Below are 13,357 nucleotides of genomic sequence, written 5' to 3' on the forward strand. Positions count from 1 at the left end.
ATATTAAATTCTGTTTTTTTAAATGATGTTGAATGTAATTCTGAACGCACAAGTTGAGTCGATGCAATTTCAAAACGCATCATTAGAAATGTCAATGTCAACATTGTCAAAAAACATTTTCTATACCGTTGTACACGGTTCCGCACCACACGTGGTAACCATGTTGTCAAGCGGTAAAGTTTGACAGTCGAGTTACTACAAAATACAAAACGGATGACGTCGTACAGCTTTTAAATGCTCCTGAGTAGTTTGCAAAAACTTTACACTAATAATAAGAAGAATTTTGCCTATGTCATCACTCAAACCATTTACATGACAGCTACCATCATAATACTTATTCGAAATGAGCCTTGGTATGCGCGTTTCTAGAAGCACTAAACTAGATAATATACTGTGAAGATTGATAGCGGATGTGTTTTTGCGCCAAAGCTATGCGTGTTGGCAGACGTGACCAGAATAATTATCTATTGTTTACAGTTATATTATTGAACTGTTATGTATGTACAGTCGACTAAGTTTTGTGACAATTGATTAAAAATCCGGCGAAGTGCGATTCGGACTCGGGCACAAAGCGTTCCGTACCATTACGCACAAAAGGCAAAAAAATCACGTTTTTTGTACGGGAGCCCTGCTTAAATATTTTATTTTATTCTGTTTTTAGTATTTGTTGTTATAGCGGCAACAAAAATACATCATCTGTGAAAATTTCAACTCTCTAGCCATCACGGTTCATGAGATACAGCCTGGTGACAGACAGACAGAGAGACAGCGGAGTCTTAGTAATAGGGTCCCGTTTTTACCCATTAGGTACGGAACCGTAAAAAGGGTGATTTTTTTAGGCTTCAAGGAAATTACACCAACACGATTCTATCTTATCGCAATACATTATATTATAGCATCGAATAACAGCGGTTTTACATTGTCCGATCAGATATCGGATGTAGGATCCTACATACGTAGGTATATGCAGGATACGCACACAAACAAACATTATCGGTCCGACATGTCTGAAATTATCGGAAATGCCAATCCGATATCGGATGTCGGATGGCCCATGACCCCTATAAGAAAGACAGCTGTTAGAGACTGCCCTGTGGCTTAAAGTTCGCCTTTTTGCGTTACCTATCGTTTTTTTTTGAAATTACCATTTCCTAAATGAATAAATAAAAAAAGAAAAACATATTTTATACATTTTACTTCCATCCACTATCCGATATCAGATCGGGCAATGTGAAAATGCTCTAAGGCTCCGGTTTGTTGTCCGACCAATAATTTCGTTAGCTCCGGCTCCGATATTAATGTACAAAGATAACATACGAGTTTGTTTATCAAACATACTTGTTTTTATAAGAAAAAAGGCATCGGGTTACTTGATATTGAATATAAGACAATGGTGCTCTGACAAAACAGAGCCAGTTTCAATACATTAAGGGTTCCGTTGTTGCTAGTAAAGCAAAGTTATTCACGGGTCAGAACGATTCTACGCTATGCAATAGGTATATTTTTAATAAAAAATATGATACTTAAACCACTGACAAATTTCCTTAACCCCTAAGAGACCCCGGCAAGCTCGGCCGAATTGCACCTTCCCATACAAACGTAGTTCCGCTCTCATTTTAAAACTACGTATTGGATTGTAATGAAACTTTGCACATACAATGGCATGAGGTTTATAAAACAAACGAAATAGAGCAAAAACAAGTTTTGTATGAAAAACTTAAATTCGCTGTATTTTTTTAACTATGGTATCTGAAGCTATTTAAGCTAATTACAGACATAGATATACCTTATCCTATTGTAGGCACAGAATAACTAATAGTACTACTTGTAGGTACAAAGTTTCAGAGCAATCTAGCTAGTCATTTTAAAATGAGAGCGGAACTACGTTTGTATGGAGAACCGAGCTTGCCGGGGACCCCTAAGTAAAATTCATCACTAAAGGCAGGTAAAATTTAGCAATTTAAGGCCTACCCTACGTATATAATCACCTCGTTTACTAAATTCCGATCCCAACTTATCACGTGATGAATGTACGAATGTAAATTTTAATGGCGAAAAATTATCAATCGAAACGTGAAATAGATTTAGCTACATACTTCTCAGCACTAATAGAACTCTTAAAAAAAACTCTTGACGGAAATGCGAGTTGCAGTCATTATATTTTCCATAACCGGGCCATTTAACCGACAATGTATAAAGGGGGCAATGTCTTTATCCATGCGCTTATTATTCGGGTAAATAAATATTTAGAAGGACATTTGCAATTTCCAGAAACTGGAACTGGTACTTTAGTTTGCATTCAAACATGAATTCTTGGTGTGTCTCGCTTACAATGAAACATTTACATAAATACGTATTACGCCACATAAATTCATTGGCTCATTCCTTTCTTCTTAGGAATATTACACCATTTGATTTCAGTGTGAGATCACCTCTGTCTAAAGTGGGTATAAATCAAAAATTGCATTTAAAAGAACTAGTTTTTTAACATTTCTGCCATTCCACTGTATTTTGCATATTCATTTTGACAAATAAAAATTGCAAGTTTTAATTTGTGGGCGGCTAAAGGATAAATAAATATTTGAATAACTTTTGATATAGGTTAAATCCTTCATAAAAGAAGATTCAAATACAAAGACTTAGGTATCTGTACTATCTGTTACCAAAGTCAACGAACTGCAGACCTAGTTGCGATCCCTGTCACAATAGGCTATCTCAGGATATTTACATGAAAAACCTATCTGTTGATCACTCGTGCGCAACTAATTAAGCAAATGTAAATCGCACGTTTAATTAAAGCCGCGAAAAAGGGAAAGAAAATGTTATGATACGGTGAACAATGAAGAAAGATTGTTGAAAAGACATGTGTATAGATAAATTAGATTGCTTCTCTTCACATAACAAGCAGGTATAAAGGTACCCACTCGTATCTTTAAAATAACATAAAATTTTACAGTTCGATACATACCTATATATATATGTCATACGCCTGAGTCATGCTTATTCCTAATAAGTGAAATACTGTAATAAAATAGGTAGGTAGTTACCTACTTCAATAAAAACATAGATACAAGGTGCTAAAATTTTAACGATGTTTAAGACCGGGCGAAGCTAATCTTCTCAAAAAAAATTACTGCTCAAAAAAGAGTTGGTAATCCTATGGTAAAGTTTATCACCGGCCTAAAATATCTGTAGCTTTTTAGCATAAGTTGAAAAAGACGCATAAGTCTGCCAAGGGTTTAGAATGTTAAGTATTCATTTATTATCCATTCTATAAGTACATACTTGTACATACTAGTCGCTAAAACATAATAAAAAATACTAATGCTTATTTTTAGCTATTCTGTAAAACCTGTTCCGAGTCTCGAGCTTTTTCAACACATCCAATGTCTTAGGAATAGAGCGGAAATGCCACAAAAACTGCCAATTGCTGGCACACCGGCCAACAAGGGATATTATTCAACTACCTTCCAAACTCACCAACTCATAATATCCAGTTCAACTACGATCTCCAATCGCGCAGAGTTGTTAATGATGTCGTTGCCTCACTGTAAAATGGTTTGCCCGAGAGATGGGAATATTGTCCAGAACAAGATCGGAGATCATTATCCACTTACAGGGAGGAAGTTGAAAACCGCTCCGGTAAACGGGCCATTTTTGTTGGTTTTACTTTCGCGTCCATATGGGCCTTGAATGAGAATTTAAAAATTGTGTGGGTACGTTGTATTTGTTGGTAAAAATATGCTCATAAAACTAACTGTGCCCTAAATACATGTATAACGCAAAAGTTGCCTTGAAATAGTCTTCGTATAAAAGCATATACCCCAAATCCTATATTAAATTTACTCGCGTGTGCGTGAGTAAAAGATCAAGTGCTTAGTAGTGGAAATCAAATTCCAAATGTTAATACAAATATCTTCGCTCATTTCAGTATCTATAAATTTATGAAGAATTGACATCTATAAATAAACAAAAATAAAACTCCAAGAAATTACAATCAGTAACAAAGTGTACGGTCGTAGTGGAATTGATTGTGAAGTTAGATTAAAATTAGATTAGATTAATAGAGCAATGCAGCCGGGACGGAGATTGTTGCAACTGCAATTAAACTTCAATTCAAATCGTAAATCCGTTTTGTTGTACTTTTACAAGATGCTCAAGACATTTGAAACGGTAATCCTTTGAAACGAGGCGACTGCGGTTTTATTTTAGTAGTTACCAACGCAATTTTTCTCTTATATTCTTATACTAGCTTTTGCCCGCGACTTCGTCTGCGTGGAGTTAGTAATTTGGGTAGCTTATTTTTTATCCAATCTGCTTTTTATCGATTTCCCATACAAAGTTCCACCCCCCTTGTCACGCCTTTAAAGGATAATTTCTGGGATAAAAACTACCCTATGTCCTTCCCCGGGACTCAAAACTATCTCTATAAGTACCAAATTTCAACTAAATCGGTTCAGCGGTTTAAGCGTGAAGAGGTAACAGACAGACAGACAGACACACTTTCGCATTTATAATATTAAGTATGGATTATTATGTAGATATAGAATACATGGACTGAAAATAATGCTTACTTGGATTATTCTTCAATTCGACTTCGCCAAAATCAACAACCGAAATTTTATGTGCTTTTGCCTAAAAGTTACTTGTTACTTTTGTTTACAAATTTTTCTCCGGCTAATTAAAAATCATACAGTACCAAGGCATATTATGTACCTACTTGTACTTGTAAGTGTAACATCGAAACATAAACTTTTTTCAAACTGTGGATTTAATGATTTCGATATAAGATTTTTATGACATCACCCAAAAGTATTTATGAGTTTAACAAAAAAGTGGCACTTATCAATTTAATTTAGCTTTAAAAACCCATCTTCTCTGGAACCCGTGTACGTGTAATTAAAATTCCGTGTCAACTAATCACTTGCCCAAAAATGTACCAGAAACAGTTTACAACATTACATTCTAGTTTTTTTGCTGCCACTTCCAAATAGTGAATTCATTTGCCGGATACCGATAATGGAGCTGCTTTAATTTGATGCATTAGTGGACGGTGTTTTTGATTAGTAAAAAGTCCGTTTAGAACTCCAAGTGGATAAAGTGTTCAGGAAACGTCTTACTGCAATGTTCTTCCGAAAAAAGTAAGCGAACCTACTTTAAAATGTTCAACGATTTTTAAATAATATGGGTTTTTGTATTATTTTCAAAATTGTTAGTACATAGCAATTCGTTGTAGGTTGTTGGAAATAATTAGGTACGTGTGAGATATTTAAGAATATACAGAGTATACAGACATAAGCGTGAACTGAAAAATATCTTACTTTATAAAACATATGTGTCAATGACATGAAGTAGCGTGCAAATGGTTAATGTCAGGTTATACTTGGAAAGTAGGTAGTGCTTTTACGTCTTCCAGTGTATTATAAATGGAGCGCACGCCGGTTCGTTCATTAATTTGTTCACAGTTGAAGTGCTAATGACAGATATCGGGTCTCATTCTCGCCAAGGGATAATTGTTCTTATGACAGTAATTTCACGAAATTGCTCTCCATTGGCAACCATAATTGTATGCCTTTACGCAACGACTATTGGATTTAACGTTTTTTTTTTAAATAATGGCATTGTTCCTTACTTGTTGGTCGACAGTCGACACCTCATATAATTTGGGATAAGTTCGGTTTTGGCTTATCATCTGTTCGCTAAAATATAGTGTGTAAATCCAATACGGGCGAATATTGAAAGGCGGTGGTTATATAGCATAGGACATAAGAAGTATATTGAGATAAATTTTGCTTAGAAATACAAGGAAAATATTAACAATACAAAATAATTCAGCCCCTAATGTAAAGCAACATACAAGATACAAGTTACGAGATACGAGCTTTTTAAAGTATATGTCAACGCTGGTTGGCAGTTACTATAAAAAGCTTTGTATCTCGTAATATCATGTCATGTTATGTCTCGTAATGTTTGCAGTACATTGCTGCTCGGTAAATTTTCAAAAATTTATTACGGGGTCATAATTAAGTGTAACTTAAAAAAAACTTCTCAATTAATGATTAGGTAGGTACACGGACTCACTCAAGAAGACTCTACTATGCGCTTCGCCCTTTTTATCCGTCAGTGGTGAGTGGGCTATATGCCATTATCCGTAATAAATAGTTATCAGGAAAATCAGCGGCATGGCTTGCCGTGGCAATACGGATCCTGTTTAGCATATAGTTTGAATTGTATGTGTTTATTTTAGGTATAATATTGTAGTCAAATTACGGTATTAAATACATGTATTTTCTTTCTTTCTGTATACAATACAATATAATTAATAAATACGCAGTTGCATCTCTTACAGTAAAGCTCTTATTTTTTTCATCAAAAGCTGCAGTTCTCGTTTTTGGAATTTGGCCCCTTTTATTATTCAAGAAGTCGTACATCACACATGGGACATTAATATGATTTATTCTCGAGATACGAAATACAATTGCAAACCGCGCCATCCGAGGTGCCTCGGTAACAGATGGAGCGTGGGATTTTTTGCTCGAAATGAGAGCGTGTTCGTTTAAGGGCCCGTAATGAAATGTTGGAAACCACACTTAGTTCTCATAGTCTCAGAAAAAAAAGCCTGATTTTCATCTTTATGACAGGAGCCTGGTATAAACTAGCGACCGTTTGGTATATTTTGCCTGAAAACTGGGGTAAGGTAGATTCATGTTTGATTTTGGCTGTTCGATGTAGCTTAATGGTTCATTACAGTCGCCGTCAGATATATCGAGGTGACAAAATACTCAGAAATATCTAAACATTCACTTTAATAGAGATTTTGTTTAGATACTTATTGGTGAACACCTTGGCCTCTTTTACAAATTTACACTCTTGAAATGTCAAAAGCTGCATGTTTCAATCTGTGGTTTAAATCTCCATGAATGCCAGTACGAGCAGTGTGAACCAAAAATAATCACTTAAATCACGAGTTGCGGTACGGGGGAAACTCAACCACAAATGGAGCAAATGTGGAATGGAGTGGAATGTATTATATTATATTATTATAGGTATATGTATTCCACCTTCCACCTATTCAATATCTTTGTCCAATGTCATTGCATCTCACTCTCTCATTAAGCAAAATGTGAGACGCAATACACACACATATGGAAAACCACCCTACGTAGAGTAGTGACTTATGGTGTTGATGATCAAAATATGTAGAGCACTTCCTACTTCCCCTTTTTATTTTGTGTGAATTAATTATATCATATGTCAAATGTAGATATGGCTATCGTGCTCACATTTCATTAAGTAAGTAAGAGGAAAGGAAAACCAAGGAAAATGTGAATGATGAGATGACGAACGACAGAGAGGTATGTGTGTGATGGGAAAAGGGCAAGTAAAAAGTTACTCACATTTTATTGATAGAAAATCAAGTAAGTGGTTCAACGGGGGAACGCCGCTGGCATTAGGGTATAGGTTTCCTCTTTTATGTTATTATTATCGTACTCAATTTTTTTTCTTTGTTTTTAATCAATGTTGACGATGCGTGTTGCAGATAACTTACGTGTAAACGAACGTTCTGTTTTGACGAAACCTGAGGTGGATGAGCTTATTGTAATGTGACGAAGCCTGCGCTGTGGATCTGATGGTATGCCTTTTTTTTGGTTAATAAAATTTTCTTTAGGTAATCGATAATATAACAATAGTACGGAACCTTGGGACTCTTGGGAGTGCCAACTGAGCGCGCTTCGCTGGGTATTTGCTGCAAGCCTCTGCTTTGATTTAAAGTTCAAGCAAAAACTTGAATTACTTATTGTAAGCGGAAGCTATATAAATAACTTAAAACTAACCGGTTTTTGTAATCTTAAAGCTATAAGCGCGGTGTTTAGTTAACCAATTACGGCCAAACTAAAAGGGAGTATGATTTTAGCAGTCTTTGTCTGTAGCGTCGAAACTTTTAGGCCGATTTTAATAAATGGGCTGTCAACTTGCACCTGAGTTGCAACTTGACCTACATTTGGATCGATGCAAAAAAGGGTACGTTCAAACATCCGTAGTCTGATTTAATTTTTTACTGTCTTATCTACATTCAATCTATCAAAATTTGGACAAAAACAATTCGCTCTTTGTTTTAATAAAGCCGTCTTCAATTAGGTACACAATAAAAACATTTTACAGTGCCATCTCCGAATTTCACTTAGAATTATTCCGTATATTTTCACTGCCTTTTTATTACCACCCTGAAAGTAGAAAGGGGCATAAAGGGCTACGTTTTTGTTAGGCAAAAGGCTTACTTTGATTTTATGACTGTTCTGTTTTTGCATAAAACTCTCTTAGAAGCAAGATGGTTTTATGGAGGACTATTTGCCGTTCGGATTGATCTTATTGGTTAGCAAATAGCGCTTGAACGCGGGTAAATATTTAAGGGGTTTAGGGGACGATATGTTTACTTTTAGTACGTGTTTTAGCAATTTGTTGAAGTTATTAATTTGAGATCACATTGTAAATATTCGCAGCTTATGAGTTTACGTTCCAATTAACTGGGAGCAATATTTTTTATCCGATACATGTTTATATTATATGAAATGAAACGAAAGCGGGCTGGATATTATGTGTTGTATGGGTAATTGATTTAGTATTAAGTATTTTCTTTAAATTGGCTTTGTCAATTGCAACGGCACGATTCTAGCTGCCTTCTGTAATAAATGATTTTGGCAAGTTTTTGTAAAATTAAGTATACTGTCTAGTAGTATTAGTTACCAATAAATCAAATATACCCAACCTTCTTAACAATATTTGAAACGCAAACATATATCCAACTGCGAACTAGAAATAAAACACCTAATTGAGAGTTGTGTGCGTATATCAGTTTCATGGGACCAATGACTCGGACGACAGGCGCCGAATTGTGACTAGTATGCTAATGGGCGATTAGTCACCACTACTCCTTGTTTATTACAAAAATGACACAAAGACGTAACTATATTAGTTGGAAATGCATGCCTCCCCTAAACTAATTTATAAAAATGTTTTTAATGACGCATAATTAGCTTCCATGCTGGCACGCAAGAGTAAACGGACCCATGCAACTTCATTAATGTAACAATCGGTAGTACAGTTTGTTTACTATAGCTATGACCGTTGGTAGATCCTATGTCGTTGCAATTAAGTTTACGACTGGTCAGTTTTTCGAAGATAGGTACTTGCAAAAGCAAGCATTCTACAAAACTTATGACTCCTTTTCTAAAAGACATCGTTTTCCTCAATTTATTTACATCCTTGGTTGTTCTCTACAATAGGTATAATAACAGTCAAACGCATTGTCATTATATTCACAGTGAATGTTATTTAACAAACCTCTCCATATGGACGCCATATCTCTAAAACAGGCCATTAGCTCCTGCTGCCAGCCTCGTTACCCAATGTAATCACGAGTTAATACCCTAGTAGGGGCCTTACTCCGGAAATAATACCCGTTTAATGATTACATCCGCGTGTTATAATTTTTATTATCTTTCATTAGTTGCGTATTATCAGGTTTTGGGCGCCATGTTTTAATCTAAGTGTATCCGTTCACTTTTTACGGGATACGGGTTTTTTTCTCACGAGCCTCACCTTCAAATTCATTAACCCGTTATTTATTTGCTTTTATTTTTGTTTCAGGACTGATGAGCGAGCGATAATAAAAGAAAAATGCGTCTGCAAACATTGATCACGTTAGCTGCGATTTTAACATGTGATGCTAAGTTACCGACACATAAAAGCCACATTCAACCAAATGAATTGCCTCCAAATCCGACGCAAAATGCCCAAGCGCTGCGACTATTAGACGTCCAAGCTAAAAGTGCTAAGACTAGTAGAATTGTAAACGAATATAAGCCGAGGCATAGGCGAGATGTGTTTGATTCAAAAAGCTACAACGAATCTAGCTTAATATGGGCACATTCAGAGCGCCTAGACGAAAACGGGGATGTAGTTCTCAGATGGGTGAACTCAGATTCGAGTATCACCTTTAGGGTTGAGGCGCGCACCCGTGGCTACGTCGGGATCGGATTCAACTCTGCGAGGAACATGCGAGGGGCCGATTTACTCGTCACCTGGGTCGACGATAGGAACAATCATGCGCATGTTTTGGTAAGTTTGCAATGCATCTATTACCTTTGTCCAACATATTGTGGTAGGTGTTGTAATAAGCGACAGGTCACAATTCATCAAAGATGGCGTGAACTGATCGAATACCTGACTAAAAATAGCAAGGTTGTCTGTCAAAATCTGTCAAAATATGAAATCAAACAAACGAAATATAGAAATAATTGATACCTTCGTTTAGTTGATTCTATTACCTCGGAATAAAACGCACTTTCCAGCGATAAGCGTAAAAATTGTATGTAGTGTACCTACCTAAGCAAGATTTGCATGGGCGTTATGAATTAAAAAAGTTACAAACTGAATGTAAACAGTCGTGTAGTAGGTACTCCAATATACTCGTAACTCAAATAATCACGCTCACGTTTTGGTGGATTTTAAATGCACCTGTCGTCCCATTCCCACGTAGCTGGTGGTCGATTCAAGGATTATGTCGTAAAGTTTGTTTTGGGGTAATTAAACAGCGTGATGCACGTTTAATTAATACATATGTGTCGCTCGTTAACTTATTCTGCTGCGAGATTATGTCTTACGACTTGACTTCTACAATTTTTATAGTGAGTTTTGCTCTATGATTAAGTAAATATAAGGTTAACTTCTAAAGCAGGGTGATTATGAAAATGGATAATATCTACTAAACTCTTTAATAAGTACTAAACTTTTATTACTCCTGACCTTCGCTGCTCGTACCATCTTTACGCCGACGACCTGCAACTCTATGACCATTGTAGCGTTACTGACCTAGCTGCTACTATTGACAAATTAAATCTAGACCTCTTACATATCCAGCGATGGTCTGAGAAGTTCGGTCTGTTTGTTAATCCGTCTGTTAAGTGTCAGGCCATTGTCATAGGTAGCGAACGCCGGCTCGCGAAAATCGATTTTACACCCCCCGTTTATTTTAATGGTACTCCGATTCCTTACAGCCAGAGTGTAAAAGACCTAGGCGTGTATCTAGACCCTGTGTTGGAAGATACAGGTAGCTGAAATTTGCCGAAAAGTCACTGGATCTCTACATGCCCTTAACAGACTTAAACACTTTTTACCCGTTAAAACAAAAATATTATTAGCACAGACATTAATCCTACCCATAATTGACTACGGTGATGTATGTTATCCAGACTTAAATGAAGAGCTCTTGAACAAGTTAGATCGTTTACTAAATAACTGCATTCGTTTCATTTTCTGTCTTCGTAAATACGACCATGTCTCCTCTTTCCGCTCTAAACTCGGCTGGTTTCCTATACGTGTTCGTCGAAATATTCGCATGCTTTGCACCCTCTTTTCTGTTATTAATGATCCCCAATCTCCCGAATATCTCAAATCTTTCTTCAACTACTATGGTGTTTCTCGTGTCCGTCAACTTCGCTCTACTGGCAACCTTTCTTTGTCCATACCATCTCACCGAACAGGTTTCATGTCCTATTCTTTCTCTATTCAGGCAGCTCGCCTTTGGAATAGTCTCCCTGTTAAAATTAGACAGTGTCCGAATAGATTTGCATTTAAAAAATCCTTATGTGAGTACTTTGCTGGCAGAACGATGAATTCTTAGTGTTTCTGTTTTGAAAGTTTCATCTGATATCTTATGTATTTGTATGTATGTATATTGTATGTATTTATATGAATATTATATATACAGATATATGTATGTATGTCTATGCCTATCCATTATTTAACTATACTTGTATATATGTAATCACTATGTTGCACCGCCTACAAATTATCTGCTTTGCCCGAAGGTTGACTGGTAGAGAATGCCTCATAGCATTAAGTCCGCCTTTTGTACGATTGTATTTTCTTTTGTGCAATAAAGATTAAATAAATAAATAAATAGACAGCACCCTTAGTTGGAAGACACAGGTAGCAGAAATTTGCCGAAAAGTCACTGGATCTCTACATGCCCTTAACAGACTTAAACACTTTTTACCCGTTAAAACAAAAAAAATATTAACACAGTCATTAATCCTACCCATAATTGACTACGGGGATGTGTGTTATCCAGACTTAAATGAAGAGCTCTTGAACAAGTTAGATCGTTTACTAAATAACTGCATTCGTTTCATTTTCTGTCTTCGTAAATACGACCATGTCTCCTCTTTCCGCTCTAAACTCGGCTGGTTTCCTATACGTGTTCGTCGAAATATTCGCATGCTTTGCACCCTCTTTTCTGTTATTAATGATCCCCAATCTCCCGAATATCTCAAATCTTTCTTCAACTACTATGGTGTTTCTCGTGTCCGTCAACTTCGCTCTACTGGCAACCTTTCTTTGTCCATACCATCTCAGCGAACAGGTTTCATGTCCTATTCTTTCTCTATTCAGGCAGCTCGCCTTTGGAATAGTCTCCCTGTTAAAATTAGACAGTGTCCGAATAGATTTGCATTTAAAAAATCCTTACGTGAGTACTTTGCTGGCAGAACGATGAATCCTTAGTGTTTCTGTTTTGCAAGTTTCATCTGATATCTTATGTATTTGTATGTATGTATATTGTATGTACTTATATGAATATTATACATACCGATATATGTATATGTATATATGCATTATTTAAGTATACTTGTATATATGTAATCACTATGTTGCACCGCCTACAAAATCTCTGCTTTGCCCGAAGGTTGACTGGTAGAGAATGCCTCATAGCATTAAGTCCGCCTTTTGTACGATTGTATTTTCTTCTGTGCAATAAAGTGCAGTCCTACGTGGGCGATCGTTGCGAACGCGAACGTCGTGGGCCCGCCGCGCCGCGCCGCTTCGCTTCGCTTCGCGTTCGCGAGTTGTTCGCTTGCGTAAGACGCAGCGTAAGTGTGTGTGTTGTTAAAGCGTGAAGTGCTTCTTATTCTGGTTTTGTAGATATTTGCTATTTGCAAAATTACCTCGCTTTCAAAAGTTATCCCTATGCACCTCACGAGTAAAATTTGTCTCGTACATCAAAAAACAAACGTATTATAGAGGTACGTGCTTACTATCTCTATCTTATTTGACGTTGAATAACGAAGACAAATCATCGGACTCTGGCGAATCTGATAACGTAATCGGATATCTCCATAAAAGCTGTTCGACATCAAAAATGTCTCTATCCTTTGAAAAAACGAGCAACCGGGCCCGCTAAGTTACAGTTGCTAAAATGATTTTGCCATCCTCACTCCGGAATATCATCTGTATGTTTTGAGGAATAAGGGTGTTTTTGGAGCGCATTTTTTTCTAAAGGTACAAAAAGACAATGGTC

General features: G+C 36.5%; 1 protein-coding gene across 1 annotated transcript in view; it reads left to right on the top strand.

The window, feature by feature from the left end:
* Positions 1–13,357, top strand: part of LOC134746785 (MOXD1 homolog 1-like) — a 75,637-nt gene that overhangs the window by 23,768 nt on the left and 38,512 nt on the right. Inside the window, exon 2 of the mRNA XM_063681328.1 lies at positions 9,649–10,119. Coding sequence (XP_063537398.1) covers positions 9,679–10,119 — 441 coding nt within the window. The 5' untranslated portion in view covers positions 9,649–9,678. The remainder of the gene's footprint in view (positions 1–9,648; positions 10,120–13,357) is intronic.

This window comes from Cydia strobilella, chromosome 13, assembly GCF_947568885.1.
Source record: "Cydia strobilella chromosome 13, ilCydStro3.1, whole genome shotgun sequence".
Lineage (NCBI taxonomy): Eukaryota > Metazoa > Arthropoda > Insecta > Lepidoptera > Tortricidae > Cydia > Cydia strobilella.